Below are 20,192 nucleotides of genomic sequence, written 5' to 3' on the forward strand. Positions count from 1 at the left end.
TGAGAGCATTTTTATAAAATGCTCTTACTTTCACTGTGGATAGTGACTACAGCCATGAAATTTAAAGATGCTTGCTCCTTGGAAGAAAAATTATGATCAAACTAGACAGCATATTAAAAAGCAGAGACATTACTTTGTGTACAAATGTCCGTATAATCAAAGCTATGGTTTTTCCAGTAGTCATGTATGAATGTGAGAGTTGGACCATAAAGAAGGCTAAGTGCAGAAGAATTTATGCCTATGAACCATGGTGCTGGACATGATTCTTGAGAGTCCCTTGGAGAGCAAGGAGATCAAACCAGTCAATCCTAAAGGAAATCAACCTTAAATATTCATTGCAAGGACTGATGCTGAAGCTCCAATACTCTGGCCACCTGATGCAAACAGCCAACTCATTAGAAAAGATCCTGATGCTGGGAAAGATTGAGGGCAAGAGGAGAAGGGGGCAACAGAGGATGAGATGGTTAGATGGCATCACCAATTCAATGGACATGAGTTCGAGCAAACTCCATGAGATAATGCAGGACAGGGAAGCCTGGCATGCTGCAGTCCACGGAGTCGCAAAGAGTTGTACATGACTGAGTGACTGATCAACAACAAGAGCATTTTTATAACTTGTTTTATAAACTGCTTTTTAAAATCAATAATATGTCATAAAGATCTGTTAACATCAATCAATATAGCTGAATATGACTCATTTTTAATAGTTGCTTACTTGAATATGTGGGTATAATATACTTTTCCCATCCCCTAGTAGTGGTTTTGAGTTGTTTTCACTGTTTTTGCTATGATAAGTAATGCAATAATTCATGTGTCATCATGTGTCAATAATTCATACACAAGTCCTTTAATTGCATATAATTCATTGTTTGGATATAATATAATTTATTTAACCACACACGCATGGGCTTCCCTGATGGCTCAGACTGTAAAGAATCCACCTGCAATGTGGGAGACCTGGGTTCCATCCCTGGGTTGGGAAGATCCCCTGGAGGAGGGCAAAGCAACCCACCCCAGTATTCTTGCCTGGAGAATCCCCAAGGACAGAAGACCCTGGTGGGCTACAATCCATGGGGTTGCAAAGAGTTGGACACGACTGAATGACTAAGCAACTAAGCACAGCGTACACACACACACACACACACACACACACACACGGTTGAAAGAATGGAAGGAAGGAAGAGAGGTAGGGAGAGACAGAATGAGAGAGGAAAATGTAAGAAAAGGGAGAATTATTGGCTTATATAATTGAGCCTTCTAGGGCATCTTGGCTTTAGGCCCACCTGGATCCAGAGCAGAAATGGTGTCACAAGGACTGTCTCCATTTCTTGGCTGTTTTCCTCTGAGTTGGCTTTGTTTTCAAACAGGCTTTGTCCTTGTTAAATCAAAGCTGGCCCCAGGCAGCTTTGGGCTCTTATGGTCGTTAACTTCCATGATTCCTGGAGGGGAAGATGTTCCTTTTCTGGTATTTCCAGCAAAATTCCCAGAGAGAGCTTTAACTGGACCTGTCTGAGTCACATGTCCGTCTTTGTATCAGTTACCGTGGTCAAGAGGAAGGTGATCTGGGTGAGTGCCATGTCCCTGGAACCAGGGCACGTTCAGTGCCTGCCCTGCTACAAGCTGCATGGCCTGGGAATGCGCGCAGGAGAGTTCTGAAAGGCTGTCCAGGTGTTCTGTTACTGTATAACATGGCCATGGTAATCGAGAAGCCAAAAGCAACAATACTTAAGGGGGATTAATGTAGCTTTAAAAAAAAACACCAATGCTTGTGCCAAAAAAAAACACTTTTCAGTGACTACAAATCTGTATAATGTCCATGGCTGGAACTTCATTTTAACCAACAGATGCCATGTCGCTTCTGCACAGGTTGGGTGATCCCTGCCCTGTGCCAATCAGCCTTTTCCTTCTTGTCTTTTTTTTTAAGTATTAATTTTAAAAGATTTATTCTATTATTTATATTTTTTGGCTGCATTGGGACTTCGTCGTGGCACACAGGGTCTTTGTTGCTGCGAGTGGGGACTACTCTCTAGTCGTGGTGTTCGGGCTTCTCATAGCAGAGGTTTCTCTTATTGTGCACCATGGGCTCTGGAGCACATGGGCTCAGTAGTTATGGCATGGGGGCTTGGTTGCCTCGTGGCATATGGGATCTTAGTTCCTGGACCAGGGATTGAACCAGTATCCCCTGCATTGCAAGGTGGATTCTTAACCATGGGACCACCGGGAAGGTCCCTTCTTCTTGTCTTTTTTGCAGCATCTCTCTCAGTTACTAATCCACAGAAGGTGAGCAGGATTGGATCAGTAAACCTCCTCTGTCCTGGACAGCCATCACTTCATCCCTATGCTTGGTCTATTGTTTATGGCACCTGAGGTATTACAGACTTCTTCCTTCTTCCATGCTGAAGGTTTTCTTTAACAGAGAATTGGCAGAAGAGGATGCAGAAGAAATGAAAAGTGTGGCCGCCAAAACTGAGACCTTTGTTTCATTTATTTTATTTATTTTTGGCTGTGCTGGGTCTTTGTTGCTGCATGGGCTTTTCTCTAGCTACAGAGAGCAAAAGCTATTCTTTGTTACAGCTCCAGGGCTTCTCAAGTCTGGCAGTTTCTCTTGTTGCGGAGCGCAGGCTCTAGAGCATGGGGGCTTCAGGATTTGCAGCACGTGGGGTCAGTAGTGTGGCAGCTGGGCTCTAGATCACAGACTCGATAGTTGTGGCTCGCAGTCTCAGTTGCTCTGAGGCAGGTGGGATCTTCCCAGGTCTGGGATCAAACCCATGTCTCCTGCATTGGCAGGCAGTTTCTTTACCGATGAGCCACCAGGGAAGTCTTGAGGCCTTTATTTTAAATCTTATGGGTGTTGACTAATACACTGATCCTAAAATGGTCGCATTTCACGTCTGATGATTTTCTGGCCGCCCCCAAAACCAACACGGAAGCATGACTGGACCAAGGCGTGTGGATGCCTGGATACGTTTATTGTTTGGAGACCTTGAAATCACTCTGTTTGGCATTTAATCAAAGGAGAAATTGAGGGTAGGAGAAGGGGCTCCATCTGTAATAGCTGTTCCTGGTCTATAGTCCCAAACCTGTCCCACCCAGCAAGACAAAACCCCTGTAGTACCAAGACATTCCCCTGTGAGCAGGCAGAATTTCCACCTTTGCATGATTCTGCTGCTGCTGCTGCTAAGTCACTTCAGTCGTGTCCGACTCTGTGTGACCCCATAGATGGCAGCCCACCAGGCTCCCCCATCCCTGGGATTCTCCAGGCAAGAATACTGGAGCAGGTTGCCAGTTTCTTCTCCAGTGCATGAAAGTGAAAAGTGAAAGTGAAGTCGCTCAGTCGTGTCCAACTCTTAGCGACCCCATGGACTACAGCCTACCAGGCTCCTCCATCCATGGGATTTTCCAGGCAAGGGTACTGGAGTGGGGTGCCATTGCCTTCTCCTTGCATGATTCTAGGGTCTTGCAAACCCTAGCCCACCACTACACCAGGCAGATGATGCTAGCATACTTTCTAAACATGCACAGTCCTCCCCAGCGGATTTCTAGACAATGTGGTTTTCTTTTCATCGCATACTTAGTTGGGTCATCCTTATACCTGCCCAGATCAAAGAAGAGAAATCTGAGGAAGCTGATACTAACAAGTGGATCACTAAATGCGGGGGCCAAAGTCCCAGTTCTGAGCCGGTGTGAACCAGAGCTTAGTGACATCAAGAAGAATGAAATGATACATGTGTGATGGAGGGAGAAGACTGTGTGGGGGAGAGGCAGAGAGTTTGCCAGGAAAAACAAGACGAAACATAGAACTATTTTTGAATACGTTTTAGCTGTGGAACCCTTTCTTCAAAGGCAATCTTACTCCAGTATGAGTTGAGTTGAAGAGCAGCCAAGACCCAACCAATCCTTTTCCCCACCAGGCACAGCCCCTGAGGCCCCTCCCAGGGAATTTTTAGGGCTCTGTGTGGCTTGAAAACCGCTGACTTAGACTGTCTAACAGAGTAACAGTGAAGAATGCAGTTTGCTCAGAGACAAACTGATGTTGCTTCGGCTTTGTTCCAGTGTTAAAAAGGGAGGGCTCGGCTAAGGAATAGACAGTATCAAACCATTAAACAGATACCTTTGGGCGATTTTTCATCAGACAATGAGAGCGATGTTTTGTTTACTTAAATGATTGTTATCTTATTATTTTTTTACCTTTTGAATGACACGTATAGAATGGTAAACCTTCCCTTCACTAAGCTTATGTTAATTGTTTTTTCCAATCCCTTTCTCACTGCTTTTAATTGTGACAAACCCATTCCTCTGCGGCCTCAAACTCTGGTCATTCAAGAGCTGACTGCAGTTCGCTTCTGTTAGACCTCTGTTATTATCTTTCCTTCTCCCCACTAGATTATTAAACTCCTTTGGGGAGGAAACTCTTTCTGTTCAAGCATGCATCCCTTGCAGCTAACTCAGGACTTGTCAATAGTCAATAAATATTTGCTGAATGGGTGACGATAGCAGCAACAGAGTGGCTCCAAGGCCCCAGTGACAACAGAACAACAACCAAACACAGAGGGGAATCCAGGCAGGTGCATAAGGCAGAGGCTTTGGAGTTGATTTGGATGCAAGTTATGGAAACTCTTAAATCTTCATTTTCTCATCTGAAAAATGGGAGTAATAATATGATGGAGTTACAGCTTTCTCAGGAGTGTAGTATTAACAGTTGTAATCACCTTAAAACCTTTATATCATCCATGAAGTGAAATAAATTTACATGATGTGGTACCTTCCTCTGCTTCCTTTGTGGCTTAGCTGGTAAAGAAACCGCCTGCAGTTTAGGAAACCTGGGTTTGATCCCTGGGTTGGGAGGATCCCCTGGAGAAGGGAAAGGCTACCCACTCCAGTATTCTGGCCTGGAGAATTCCATGGACTGTACAGTCCATGGGGTCGCAAACAGTCAGACATGACTGAGAGACTTTCACTTTCTACTGACTCCGAGCGACTTCAAAAGAGTCCCCTTAGCTCCCTCCCTTGTTTATTTTTGAGCACAGATGAAGTAGATGAATACACACACACACACACACACACACACACACACACACATAAAGCTGAGAGCACGTAGTTGAATTCATGTTAAAGGCACATTTCGGCCAACTCTGGTTTGTATACCTCCTGGTGTTGTTGGCATTATTAAGTTGGTTAACACAGGGAAAACTCCTGCCTGAAATCTGACCATGGCCCTGGGTCTACAATAAATGTGAGTCCTTCCCCTTGCTGACAGGCAGCTGATGCTCTGAGAAGCTGCCTCTCCTTCACCCCATGCACTTCTCCAAGCCAATTTATAGATCCCCTCAAACGCCTGTTCATCTCTGGTTTGGGAAAGTGACTTAAACTTTCTGTGCCTTGGTTTCTTCACCAGTGAAGTGGAGGCTAATAATAGAATCTAGAATAGAGGAACTTTATCCTGAACGTTGACCATGAAAATTAAATCCTAGGTGATTGCTGATTACCAGTAAATGTTTACAGCAAAGAAAGCACAGTTTTTCAGTTCTTCAATTCTTTGTTAAATAGTTATTTATGAAGTTAAGAGTTTGGCTGCTGATAGGCCTCAAGGAATAAGACATTTTACAAATGTCTTCCCCAAATTTCAGAGATCTTCGACATCTTACATGGAAGCCCAACCTTGTTCAAGGCAGATGCCTTATTATTTCAAATTACTTAGCACTGGGAATGGAGATATATGTGAAACAGAATGAAGGGCTTTAAAAAAAATCTGTCTGCCTTGGACTTTAGATAACCTTTTTCCTAATAACCATAAAACTATTATATACCTATTAAAATACATGAATAAGAAAATAAACCCCATTAATTCATATTCCTCTCAAAATTTATGACATGGTTGAGAGCTAAGTTAACTCCTTCTTATAAAAAGTGGAAGTCATGTAAATAGGCTCTTGCTACTGCTGCTAAGTCGCTTCAGTCATGTCGAACTCTGTGCTACCCAATAGACAGCAGCCCACCAGGCTCCTCTGTCCACGGGATTCTCTAGGCAAAAATACTGGAGTGGATTGCCATTTCCTTCTCCCAGGCTCTTGCGAGGAATATTTAAATACTTGCGGAAACAAACCTTTGAAACACCCCTTGTCCATGGGGATGTCACCTACATATAGTTGGTTTACTAGGTAGAAGGAGCTCATCTAAATAGCTCCAAGAGTCCAGGAAGTGTTAGACTAGACAGAGCACATGCTTCAGAAGTTATGTGCGTGAGTGCTAAGTCACTTCAGTCGTGCCAACTCTTTGTGACCCCATGGACTGTAGCCCATCAGGCTCTTCTGTCCATGGGTTTCTCCAGGCAAGAATACTGGAGTGGGTTGCCATGCCCTCCTCCAAGGGATCTTACTGATCCAGGGATCAAACATGTGTCTTTTATGTCTCCTGCATTGGCAGGCTGGTTCCCTACTACTTGCGCCACTTGGGAAGCCCTGCTTAAGAAGTTATGAAACTCTAAATCTTTAAAGGTATTACATAATTAAGATATTCAGTTAAATATGACTGACCTTTCCCCTAATAAGGAGGTTTCATTATACAGAGATGGACATTAACATGACATACTCCAAGTACAAATGCTGAAAAAGGCAAGTCAAATTCAGCATTCTGGGATTTTCACCTTTGTATTGCTGCTCCCTACTGCTTCAAGGTCAGAATTCAACATATCCAGTTAAAGTTAGAGGAGGATTTTGAGGGTCTTCCCTGGTGGCTCAGTCGGTAAAGAATCCACCGGCAATGCAGGAGATCCCAATTCAATCCCTGGGTCAGGAAGATCCCTGGAGAAGGAAATGGCAACCCACTGCAGTATTCTTGCCTGAGAAACCCCATGAACAGAGGAGCCTGGCAGGCTACAGCCCATGGGGTCACAAAGAATCGGACACGACTGAGAGACTAAACCATCTGCAAGGATTTTGATCCCTGGGTACCGGTGATTCTGACAAAGCAGATAGTAAGAGGAGGGTCTTTGTCACAAACGACCTGCCCAGGCAATTGTGAACTTAAATAGATTTACAACTGCCTTCGATTTGTACTCTCTCCTACACAGAGCTTTCTAGACTGTGTTTCAGTCTGTGGAACATAACAGGATCTTGGCAACACTAGGTTAAACAAAGTTAAACATGCTTTGTGGCAAGATTTCTTGTGGCCTTCACCATGGTGATGAATTTTCTAGACAGAGATGCAGTACAGATAATCTCCTAAGCTTACTTGACTCAGGAGACTTTCTGTTGAAACATAGGACCGGGTTCTTCAGAACACGCTCTAGAAAACAGTATAATAATACATGCATTGCATCACCAAAGTAAAATGTATAAATCAGTTTGAATCCTTCTAATGGCAGCCTGATGCCAAGGATATAGTCTAGACTGCTGGATGGCCTTGCACGACCTGGCTCGTGCTTTTCCTTCAACCTCCGCCTCTTTTCTCATCATGCCCTCTCATGTCCATGCTCCTGTGAGAGGGAACGACTGTGGATTTGCTGGAACAATGGGCCTCAGAGCCTGGCTCCACTTTCTCCTGGTTCCCCACTTCGTACCCCCAAAACACACCCCCCTACCACCTGCCTGCCAGCCTTAGCTCGGCTCACTTCTGCCCAGTTATGAGAGTGAGTTCTGGAGAAGCCTGCTTAGACTCCCAAGCATGCACTTGAGGCCTCTTTTGTGCGTTCTCACACTCACTTCATGCTAGTCCCATCCCTGCATCCACTGTCCTGAGTCTAGGGGCCTAGATCTGATAGACAGAGTGCCTGATGAACTATGGAATGAGGTTCGTGACAGGGGACAGGGATCAAGACCATCCCCATGGAAAAGAAATGCAAAAAAGCAAAATGGCTGTCTGGGGAGGCTTACAAATAGCTGTGAAAAGAAGAGAAGTGAAAAGCAAAGGAGAAAAGGAAAGATATAAACATCTGAATGCAGAGTTCCAAAGAATAGCAAGAAGAGATAAGAAAGCCTTCTTCAGCGATCAATGCAAAGAAATAGAGGAAAACAACAGAATGGGAAAGACTAGGGATCTCTTCAAGAAAATCAGAGATATCAAAGGAACATTTCATGCAAAGATGGGCTCAATAAAGGACAGAAATGGAATGGACCTAACAGAAGCAGAAGATATTAAGAAGAGATGGCAAGAATACACAGAAGAACTGTACAAAAAAGATCTTCACAACCCAGATAATCATGATGGTGTGATCACTGACCTACAGCCAGACATACTGGAATGTGAAGTCAAGTGGGCCTTAGAAAGCATCACTACGAACAAAGCTAGTGGAGGTGATGGAATTCCAGTTGAGCTATTCCAAATCCTGAAAGATGATGCTGTGAAAGTGCTGCACTCAATCTGCCAGCAAATTTGGAAAACTCAGCAGTGGCCACAGGACTGGAAAAGGTCAGTTTTCATTCCAATCCCAAAGAAAGGCAATGCCAAAGAATGCTCAAACTACCACACAATTGCACTCATCTCACACACTAGTAAAGTAATGCTCAAAATTCTCCAAGCCAGGCTTCAGCAATATGTGAACCATGAACTTCCTGATGTTCAAACTGGTTTTGCAAAAGGCAGAGGAACCAGAGATCAAATTGCCAACATCCGCTGGATCATGGGAAAAGCAAGAGAGTTCCAGAAAAACATCTATTTCTGCTTTATTGACTATGCCAAAGCCTTTGACTGTGTGGATCATAATAAACTGTGGAAAATTCTGAAAGAGATGGGAATACCAGACCACCTGATCTGGCTCTTGAGAAATTTGTATGCAGGTCAGGAAGCAACGGTTAGAACTGGACATGGAACAACAGACTGGTTCCAAATAGGAAAAGGAGTTCGTCAAGGCTGTATATTGTCACCCTGTTTATTTAACTTATATGCAGAGTACATCATGAGAAATGCTGGGCTGGAAGAAGCACAAGCTGGAATCAAGATTGCCAGGAGAAATATCATAACCTCAGATATGCAGATGACAACACCCTTATGGCAGAAAGTGAAGAGGAACTCAAAAGCCTCTTGATGAAAGTGAAAGTGGAGAGTGAAAAAGTTGGCTTAAAGCTCAACATTCAGAAAACGAAGATCATGGCATCTGGTCCCATCACTTCATGGGAAATAGAATGGGAAACAGTGAAAACAGTGTCAGACTTTATTTTTCGGGGCTCCAAAATCACTGCAGATGGTGACTGCAGCCATGAAATTCAAAGACGCTTACTCCTTGGAAGGAAAGTTATGACCAACCTAGATAGCATATTCAAAAGCAGAGACATTATTTTGCCAACAAAGGTCTGTCTAGTCAAGGCTATGGTTTTTCCTGTGGTCATGTATGGATGTGAGAGTTGGACTGTGAAGAAGGCTGAGCGCCAAAGAATTGATGCTTTTGAACTGTGGTGTTGGAGAAGACTCTTGAGAGTCCCTTGGACTGCAAGGAGATCCAATCAGTCCATTCTGAAGGAGTTCAGCCCTGGGTGTTCTTTGGAAGGAATGATGCTAAAGCTGAAACTCCAGTACTTTGGCCACCTCATGCGAAGAGTTGACTCATTGGAAAAGACTCTGATGCTGGGAGGGATTGGGGTCAGGAGGAGAAGGGGACGACAGAGGATAAGCTGGCTGGATGGCATCACTGACTTGATGGACGTGAGTCTGAGTGAACTCGGAGTTGGTGATGGACAGGGAGGCCTGGCGTGCTGCGATTCATGGGGTTGCAAAGAGTCGGACACGACTGAGTGACTGATCTGATCTGATCTGATCTATTATCTGGCTGCACTGGGTTAGTTCTGGTATGTGGGACATTCCATTTTTGTTGTGGCACGTGGCATCTTTGGGGCTTCCCAGGTGGCGCTAGTGATAAAGAACGTGCCTGCCAATGCAGGAGACATAAGAGATGTGAGTTCGACCACTGGGTTGGGAAGATTCCCTGGAGAAGGGAATGGCAACCCACTCCAGTATTCTTGCCTGGAGAATCCCATGTAGCCTGGAGGATACAGTCCGAGGGATTGCAGAGAGCAAGACACGACTGAAGGGACTGAGCACTCACATGGGGTCTTCAGCTGGATCACTCGTAGTTGTGGCAAGTGAGAACCAGCTCCCTGACCAGGGATTGAACCCCAGCCCTCTGCCGTGAGTGTTGGCCATTGAACTACTCACCAGGGAAATTCCTAGTTGCCCATCACTGAAGTTGGACTGTGTTCTTTTATTTCTCTTTACTGAGGTATAGTTGATTTACAATATTGTGTAAGTTTCAAGTGTATAGCAAAGTGGTTCGGTTATATGTGTGTGTGTGTGTATTTTGTTTTATTCTTTTCACCATTGTTTATTACAAGGTATTGAATATAGGTCTTGTGCAATACAGTAGGTTCCTGTTGCTCATTTGTTTTATATATGGTCGTGTGTATCTGTTAATCTCATACTCCCAGTTTTTCCCTTTCCCCTCCTGCCTCTTTGGTAAGCATGTTTGTTTTCTACCATAAGTTTGTTTTCTGTCCTTGAGTCTATTTCTGTTTTGTAAATAAGTTCATTTGTGTACTATTTTTTAAGTTCCACATATACGTGGTATCATATGATATTTGTCTTTGTCTGATTTACTTTCCTTACTACACTGACCTCCAGGACCTTAGGGACTGTGTTCTATACACTGTCCATGCTGTATTCCCAGGGCCTACTACTCCGGTGACTGACACACGGCAGGCCATAATTTGTAGAATTACTGAAGTGATAGTTCTTGTGAGATGGTTGAGGGCAACCCCGTGTGGTTAGTACTTTGGGACTGCCTGGGCCCACTCTGTGGACACATAAAAAGGTTGACTTTCCTATAGGTAGGCAGTGGAGTATCCCTGCTTTACCCTGGTCATCAAGTATTCTCTTGGGGACAGTTATGAAGCTATTGATCTATGATAAATTATGACCTATTGATCTACATTAATAGGGATGCAGAAGTGGCACATATACTGGAGTTTCTACACAAAGCCCTCTTTCTTGACTCTGAGACACTGAACCCTATCAGGTGGATGTGGGAGCATGATGCAGAGATGACCTAAAGAAAAGGGAATCTGGTTCAACACCTTAGAGCCAGTTTTGGCTCAGTGCCATAGCCTCAGGACAGCCTGGCACAGGTCCTTCTTCATCGAGCCCTTCTTCTCTTTGGCATCCTGGGAAATAGCACCAACATATCGGGATACACCATGTAATTTCTTTCTCGTCACTGCTATAACGTCTCAGATTTCTTTGCCATTCTAGAGCAACAGCACTGATGATGTGTCCATAGCTCCCATCCAGAAGTTTGGCTTTGTAGCAGGCTTCAGTTCAGTTCAGTGCTCAGTTGTGTCCGACTCTTTGCAACCCCATGAATCGCAGCACGCCAGGCCTCCCTGTCCATCACCAACTCCCAGAGTTCACTCAGACTCACATCCATCGAGTCAGTGATGCCATCCAGCCAGCTCATCCTCTGTCATTCCCTTCTCCTCCTGCCCCCAATCTCTCCCAGCATCAGAGACTTTTCCAATGAGTCAACTCTTCGCATGAGGTGACCAAAATACTGGAGTTTCAGCTTTAGCATCATTCCTTCCAAAGAAATCCCAGGGCTGATCTCCTTCAGAATGGACTGGTTGGATCTCCTTGCAGTCCAAGGGACTCTCAAGAGTCTTCTCCAACACCACAGTTCAAAAGCATCAATTCTTTGGCGCTCAGCCTTCTTCACAGTCCAACTCTCACATCCATACATGACCACAGGAAAAACCATAGCCTTGACTAGACAGACCTTTGTTGGCAAAATAATGTCTCTGCTTTTGAATATGCTATCTAGGTTGGTCATAACTTTCCTTCCAAGGAGTAAGCGTCTTTGAATTTCATGGCTGCAGTCACCATCTGTAGTGATTTTGGAGCCCCCAAAAATAAAGTCTGACACTGTTTCCACTGTTTCCCCATCTATTTGCCATGAAGTGATGGGACCGGATGCCATGATCTTCATTTATTGAATGTTGAGCTTTAAGCCAACTTTTTCACTCTCCACTTTCACTTTCATTAAGAGGCTTTTGAGTTCCTCTTCACTTTCTGCCATAAGGGTGTTGTCATCTGCATATCTGAGGTTATTGATATTTCTCCTGGCAATCTTGATTCCAGCTTGTGCTTCTTCCAGCCCAGCATTTCTCATGGTGTACTCTGCATAGAAGTTAAATAAGCAGCCTTGACGAACTCCTTTTCCTATTTGGAACCAGTCTGTTGTTCCATGTCCAGTTCTAACCGTTGCTTCCTGACCTGCATACAAATTTCTCAAGAGGCAGATCAGGTGGTCTGATATTCCCATGTCTTTCAGAAGTTTCCACAGTTTATTATGATCCACACAGTCAAAGGCTTTGGCATAGTCAATAAAGCAGAAATAGATGTTTTTCTGGAACTCTCTTGCTTTTCCCATGATCCAGCGGATGTTGGCAATTTGATCTCTGGTTCCTCTGCCTTTTCTAAAACCAGCTTGAACATCTGGAAGTTTGCGGTTCACGTATTGCTGAAGCCTGGCTTGGAGAATTTTGAGCATTACTTTACTAGCATGTGAGATGAGTGCAATTGTGCAGTAGTTTGAGCATTCTTTGGCATTGCTTTCTTTTTTTTTAAATTTTTTAATTATTTTTTTATTTTTTACTTTACAATATTGTATTGGTTTTCTTTGGGATTGGAATGAAAACTGACCTTTTCCAGCCCTGTGGCCACTGCTGAGTTTTCCAAATTTGCTGGCAGATTGAGTGCAGCACTTTCACAGCATCATCTTTCAGGATTTGAAAGAGCTCAACTGGAATTCCATCACCTCCACTAGCTTTGTTCGTAGTGATGCTTTCTAAGGCCCACTTGACTTCACATTCCAGGATGTCTGGCTCTAGGTCAGTGATCACACCATCGTGATTATCTTGGTTGTGAAGATCTTTTTTTTATGTAGCAGGCTTACATAATAGATAAATCTGGTCACACCATCAGAGTGCGCGGTAGTCCTTTAGGAAGGGACTAAAATCACTTCCCCAGAACTTGGACTTCTCTATGACTTCTGAGCAGATCTTCAGGATGGTGACCAGAAAAGCTGGCAGTCTGGTAGGAAGATATCATGCAAACCTCGGGGTGGCCGGTAAAGAAGGCTTTGCTTCTTCTAAAGTCACTGGAGTAGAGGGACACCTGTAATTCAGGGTATGCCTAGGTTGTTGAAGACTCACATCTTGTTCACTTCCTGCTTCTTTCTCCTAATCGTCCCGCAGTGAGGATGGGGTTTCTGACCTCACATGTGCCACAGCAGAGGACTTACTGCACACGTCAGTTTCCTTAAAGGCTCTCCCCACATTGGCCATCACACAGTTTCACAGTCCTTCTTTCCCCACACATTGGTCTTAGAGCTTCTGGCAGCCACTCCCACTATCTTGATGAGAAGAAAGATGGGTGCAGTATGTGTATGTGTGTGTGTGTGTACATATACTCGCGAACAGCCAGCCAGCCATTTTTTTGTGTTGTAGTCCACTCATGCACTAAACCCAGGCAACAGACTATACTGTGGTTGTGCAAGAGTAGCTCTCCCAGCCTTGGAGGGCCTCTGGGATAAAGCCACAAAGCGCTCCTCCTCCACCAGCTGATGCCCCAAAGGGAAGGATGCAAATTCTTGTGTATTTTTTGGGTTCCTTTCATCACAGGACACATGAACAACTTGATGGGAATGCATCTTGCTGCTGTTGTTGGGATTTTTTTTTTTTTTTCAGAATGACAAACTCTCAATGAAAAGTTAAATTCCGAGGCATAGGAAAAAAAGCTAGAATTAGAATCCAAGTCTCCAGACAGAAGCCTCAATGCTCAAGACTCTCAAACTCACTGCCTCTGTTAATCAAATTGTAGTCTTGTATGGGTGGGGTAGGAGGAGGGGTAAGAATGAGACACCCGTGCAGAGAGCACAGAGTGAATGAATGCGGAGTCATAGCTTCCTCTCCCCAATGAAGCCATATGTTTCCTGAATTAATAGAGATACTATTTACTGCACATGTAAAATAGACAAAGGCCACTTTGTGATGTCATTTTCTTACAATTTCTTACAATTTTTTCTATGTTTTTAGAATCAGGACTGACTTTTTTGCTACAGAACTTAAGTTTAATTTCCTAACAGATGTGAAGGAGGGGCAGTTAGTTATGATACAGAAGATTATATGTTAAATAACTAGCCCTCTGAAAAAGTATGGCAACTTCAGTGAAAGCTACTCTTTTACATTGGTTTCCCTACTTAGAGGGAACCTCACAACATGCTAATCAGTATCTTGCTGCCCATTTTACCGTATAATCCAAAGGATGGTAAAGATAAAGTTCACCATATAGATCTGATTAATTGAAGAAAAATATTGGTTCTTATTGCTGACATTATGAGGTTAGAAATAGCATCCTATGCTAATCTGCAATGCCAAGAAATGAAGATGGTTTAAATCAGATCTCATGATTAATGCATGAGATCCAAAGTTCTTTTATTCCTGGCTATTTTAGAAAACTGGGGTGTATTTTTACCCAAAAAACTAATTCCATAAGATTTATTGAGATAATACAAAATGCCTTATTACAAACAGCTCACAATCAAGATCTTGTCCTACTGATGATCACAGAAACTGTTCCTCAATTTTAATTGTTTCAAAATTATGTATATACGCAACGGGTTAAGTCCGGGTTACTTTCTGTGGGTGCTATTCCATTTTAATTGTACTTTTTTGTAAGTTCATTTGAACAGAAAGAAATATATCTAGCAATAAAGTGTGCCTGTTATTTTTGCTTGTTTTTGTTTTATGACAAACTGTGAAATGCTGTGTTTTTCCTATAGTTTTAGTCCATGAAATCTGCAATCTTTCCACTTCATTTAGGAAGGACCCTTAATTACTGCTGTCATTAGCACCTAGTGTTCAAAACAGTCTGTTAAAATGTACTGTTAGTCTCACCTCTAAGTCCCTGCTTGCTTTATTTCAATTTTTTTCCAAGGGTAAGTAAAACAATAATTGCCCTAATAACAACAATCATGCACAGCGAATCAAATAACATTCCAAGTTTTTTGTTGCCTATTTCTTTTTCTTCAGAATTCCGCTTTTCTGTGTTAAGATTGGCCTAGAGTTTGAAAAAGTGTCCATAAGTAGGGTTACTACTACAGAGGACTTATTACTGGGGTTTTAAAAACAAGCCAGTATTTGCCTTTTTCTTTCCATATGGATAAGGATGACAGACAACTGCTGCGAAGCTTTAATGTTTCTGCCTGGTCATGCACAGTTCTGCAAAATATGCATAAATGTATATCAACAACTTGGGATCGCTTGATACCTCGCTCAGAATAAGGAAATCCAGCCAGGCGCGTCCACGCGGCCGTCCGCGCGTGCACACACGCACACATACACCCAGGCGCGCGCACGCGCGCGCACCACACACAGAAACACACACACACACACGCACAGGTCAAAAGTTGATTAATTCCCGAGATCCCCCAGAATCTTTTTCTCTTTTCTGCCAGCGCCGACTTCCCAGGCCGGGTGGCAGTGAAGTTAGGGGCGTGCGAGGGGCGGGGAGGAAGAGCAGAGGGAGGCGGGAGCTGGGTGCCGGGCGCCGGTGCGCGCCGCGCCCGCTCCTGCCGGGTGAGAGTCCGGGCCGGGTTTTGCGCCGTGTCCCCGGGCTTGTCTCACGGCCTCCAGCCGCCGCCGCTGCCGTGTTTACTGAGCTCGCGCGTCCTGATATCACTCCGCTGGCATGGAGGAGGAGGAGGAGGTGGAGGAGCGAGAGGAGGAGGAGGAGGCGGCGGCGGCGGCGGCGGCGGCGGCGAGCAGTTGATCATTGTGATGGTGGCAGGAGCAGCGGCGGCAGCGGCAGCCCAGCCGAGCGTTAGGGGCTGCTCTCCGCGCGGCGTTTTGCAAAGGACTTCACCGATCTACTTTTGCAGTCGCCTCGGACTGTCCATGTGTTTACTTCCCCCAGCCCGAGGATTCGATATCTAGGTTCCTGTGAAATGCAACTGAGCAGCCAAAGTACTTTGAGAACACGGGGCGGCATAAACACCAAAACTTTTTTGTGGAAGGAAAATGCAATAAGCAAGCTTGCCGTTTTCCGATGCGGTGTGGAGTGAGTGTGTGTCGCGCGTGTCCGCACTGGAGGCATATGCTTGTGTGTGTACATGGGTTGTGTTTTTCGGTACGTAGGGAGAAAATGCTTGCCAACCACCGGAAATCTCTTGGAATTTATTAGAAAATAATGGATTATGAAAAGAAGGCAGGCGAAGAGCGGATCTTCCCTTGAGTTGCAACCCGATTTGCTGCTGGCTCAGTTTGTTGTGATTCTTTTTGTTGATAGGTGTCTGATGGTATTCTGATAACACCCCCCCTTTTTTCCCCTCGAGCTTTACAGTTTAAAAAAAGGAAACAAAAAAACCACCCCAAAATCTCCCCCCCCCTTTTTTTTTTCGCCCGGTCGGGATCGCTGTTTCCATCCATGTGCTTGCGTCTCCCCCGCGTTCCACTTAAACTATTTTAATCCTTGGACCCAAGGAGGAGGCTGATAGGGGGTGGATAAAAAAAGTTCTTCCAAAATAGTGTGCCCGGGGAGCAGGATGGGGGATTTCGCAGCCCCCGCTGCTGCCGCGAATGGCAGTAGTATTTGCATCAACAGTAGCCTGAACAGCAGCCTCGGCGGGGCCGGGATCGGTGTGAATAATACTCCCAATAGTACTCCCGCTGCTCCGTGTAGCAATCACCCGGCTGCCGGCTGCGGCACCGGCGGCTCCGGGGGCCCGGGCGGCGGATCGGCGGCCGTCCCCAAGCACAGCACGGTGGTGGAGCGGCTCCGCCAGCGCATCGAGGGCTGCCGGCGGCACCACGTCAACTGCGAGAACAGGTACCAGCAGGCTCAGGTGGAGCAGCTGGAGCTGGAGCGCCGGGACACCGTGAACCTCTACCAGCGGACCTTGGAACAGAGGGCCAAGAAATCGGGCGCCGGCACCGGCAAGCAACAGCACCAGAGCAAACCCCAGCAAGATGCGGAGGCTGCCTCGGCGGAGCAGAGGAACCACACGCTGATCATGGTGAGGGCGCGCTGGCAGCGGGCACGGGGCGCGCGCATGAAGGCGGGGGGGCGCGTGGAGCTTCTTAACAAGGGGGCGCGGGGATCTGATTTGCACGGCGGGCGAGGTGGGCTGAAGCCGAAGGGTTAACGTCAACTTTTTTGAGGTAAAAGCTGCCGTCGCCGCTACCTGTTAATCTGTCAGGGTTGTCAGATTTGGGGAAGAGGGGGCGAGAGGGGGAGAAGCCAGTCACGACTGCAAGGGGCGGAGGGAGCCTAGAGGAGCGTCGGAGTAAGGCACTGGAAAAGTTTTACCCCCCTCTCCCTTTCTTAGATACCGATGTGAAAGAGTGTACCGAGTTGAAACCTCGCTCCTCCTCCTCACCGCTCCCTACCCCATCCCTCACCTCGCCTCCTGGGCTCCCCAGACCCGTCCCCCTTCGCCCACCCCGCTCAGCACATCCGCTGGGTGTAGGGAGGAATTGATGCTGTCGCAGATTCTGGGCGGGCACCAGGCTCTCGAACCCCGTGGGGAGGAGGAGGGACGGAGATGCTCTCGCCTCCTCTCCCCGGCTCACCCACTTTGGGCTGAGAAAGTCTAAGAGTTTTGTGAATGAACTTTGAAGTGGGTGAGAAACAAGCGAGGGTGGACGCGCGCCCGCGCGCGCGTCGGTGAGGGCGCGCGCGGATGCGGGGCGCGGGTGCGCTCCCTCGCGGTTCGAGACCCCCAGCTGGCCCGGCAGGTGGAGCAGCCCCGAGGGTCGAGGCAGGAGCGGCTCGCCGGGGCGGGAGGGGAGAGAGACTCCCTGGGCTTGCGCCGAGAGTCCCCGCCACGCAACTTCGCAGGGGATTCTCTCCCTTCCTCCTTTTAAACTTGCTTGCACAGAGCTTTCTCCGCTTCTGTCTCCCGCCCCGTTCCCCACCAACTTTCCGGGCCTGTCTGATAAGCCTGGAGGAGTGGAAGGTAGTGGGGAGGTGAAAGAGGCTTAAATGGCTGGGTGGGTGGGTTCGAGGTAGGAGGAGCAGCCAATGGCTTAACTTCTCGGGAGGAAGGGGCAGTTCCCACCCCCTAACCCTGAGGGTAGAATCCTTTCTCCTATCTCCACTCTCCGGTTCTTTGGCTTTCCTTTCGGGGTTGGGGCGGGGGGGTTGGGAGCCGGAAGTTTGGGAAAGGTGTCTGCAGCCCCCTCCCCCGCCGCGCCGCCCTGGTTTGGGTTGCGCGCGGGTGCGGGGTGGGGCGGGCGGTGGGAACCCAGGAGCGCAGCGGGGCCGTCCGCCTTCGCCCGTTTACCCCGCAGACCGCACCTCGATCGGCGGTGCGGGAGGCCCTGTCGGTGTGCGGCGTATCAATAGCGCACGTCCCCGGTCTGAGGGTCGTAGGCGCCCGGGGTGGTGCGGGTGCTGGCGCCGGCTTTCACCGGGCGTTCCGTGACAAAGAGCCGGCTGGGGGGAGGGGAAGAGGAGAGGCCACTGCGCTCACTCCCCACCTCCCCCCACCCCGCACGTGAAGAGGAACAATTTGTTTATCTTGGGCTTCAAGAATCCTTCCCTCCTCCGGGTTCTGCGAGGCCGCCCAGCCCCTCCTCCCTCCCCTCCCTCCTCGGCGCGATCCTGCCCAGTCCCGCCGGCAGCACCTTCCCTCCTCCTTTTCCTTCGCCTCCCCGCCCCCCCCCCCTTCTTTTCCTCCTCCCACCTTCCTCGAGCCCGCCTTCCCCCTCCCTTCTGGAACGCGGCCGTGGGGGAGGGAGCGGGAGGCGCTTTGTCCGTTTCGCGGCCGGGCTCGGCTCGGGAGGCCGCCCGGCTGGGAGGGGCGCTGCGCCTGGCGGCCCTGCCCCTCCCCTGGGGACCCGCGCTCCCCCCGCGCCCGTGCGCGAAGAGGCGGACACGGTGGGGAGGAAGAACGACGGTCACAGAGTCAAGGAGGGAGGTTCTCGCTTTACAAACAGGAAGCCGAAAACCACTGACACCCTAGCTTTTCTGATTGTACCCGGAGGCGGGGCGGACCTGCATCTCGACTGTATCTCGCGTGCCCTGGTGGTACCCATTTCTCTCCGGGTCCGCGCCGTCTGTCACTCCCCGCCCCCTTTAGGCCCTTCCACGGACGAGGAGACTCACTTTTGTACATAAGACTCAAGTAGCATTTGAAAGGCACTGGGAATGTCACCCTTGCCTGCTACACGCCCTCTTTTCCTGTTTGTTTTTTTTTTTGTAAGCTCCACGCGCTCGGATTGCGTAGGAATGGGCTTCTTTTGGGAGGTTCCAAAATCTTAGTCCCACCGCCTCTCTGCCGACCTTTCGGGATTGGAGGACTACCGCGCCAGCTGGGCAACGCGGGAACAAAAGCCGGTGCCCGGTCGCTTTTGATCGCAGGCGAGAGCAGTAGAGTTTGCAGCCAGAAAGTTTTAGCGTTTGGGTTGTGTTCCCTCGTGGGGGCCATATGGGCCCTGGGAGGGGTAGAGAGGAGGGGGACTCCTGGTGCGCGCGCCTGGGTTACGATACACCCGCAGGTGGGAGACAGTACAGGGTCCTGATGTTATCTGGAAGGACGCAGCAAGCCCAAACCAGAGCTTGCTTTTGAAAATGAAAAGATAGAGCTTACTTGAATAGACGAGTCGTAAGCTGTACATTTCATGGCGAATCCCAGTTCAGCAAGTTAACAACTAAACTTGAAAAATGATTGCCTGAAAATAACATTTTTCTGTCAGTTTTATGACAATAATTTAGCTTATTGATGAGACTGATGTACAGGAGTATATTTTAGCTTCAAGTGTATTTCATACGTGCGTCTCCCATTGATACGTGGCACAAGTTTGTGTGATGAGTGTAATGAAAATCAACAGCCTCCAATCTTAAGCCGAGTTGCATGTAAATTCTATGTACCATATAAAATAAAGGGGAACAAATTAACATCCTCCTCTACAAGTTATTTTTGCTTTAAAGATAATTAGTTCAAAATTTTACATAGATCCCTGAAATGAAAGAGTATTTCAACTTGACCTGTTTAAGAGGTAAAAATCTTGAGAGAACAGGTTGCAAAGAAAATGTTGATCTTGAATTAGCAGCTGGATTTTAGTTGGGCTCTGGGAGAGGGGGCACAGAGCAATTATATTTTGTTCTTAGATTGAGCTATTTGGAAGGCCTTAAAGAAAAGCAACAGTCAA

The 20,192-nt window shown here is 47.1% G+C and overlaps 1 protein-coding gene across 5 annotated transcripts in view; it reads left to right on the forward strand.

Moving 5' to 3' along the window:
* MAML3 (mastermind like transcriptional coactivator 3) overlaps positions 1-20,192 on the forward strand; it is a 535,095-nt gene that overhangs the window by 59,807 nt on the left and 455,096 nt on the right. For 4 of the 5 annotated variants that reach the window (XM_086346630.1, XM_086346631.1, XM_086346632.1 and 1 more), the window contains exon 1: positions 13,715-17,053. The exons of the other annotated variant lie outside the window; for it this stretch is intronic. In XM_086346630.1, the coding sequence (XP_086202756.1) occupies positions 16,583-17,053 (471 nt within the window). In that variant the 5' untranslated portion in view covers positions 13,715-16,582. Of the gene's footprint in view, positions 1-13,714; positions 17,054-20,192 lie in introns of those variants that run through there. 5 annotated transcript variants of the gene reach the window in all.

This window comes from Bos grunniens, chromosome 17, assembly GCF_055505025.1.
Source record: "Bos grunniens cultivar Pamir isolate PY7600 chromosome 17, Bosgru_T2T1.0, whole genome shotgun sequence".
Taxonomy (NCBI): Eukaryota; Metazoa; Chordata; class Mammalia; order Artiodactyla; family Bovidae; genus Bos; species Bos grunniens.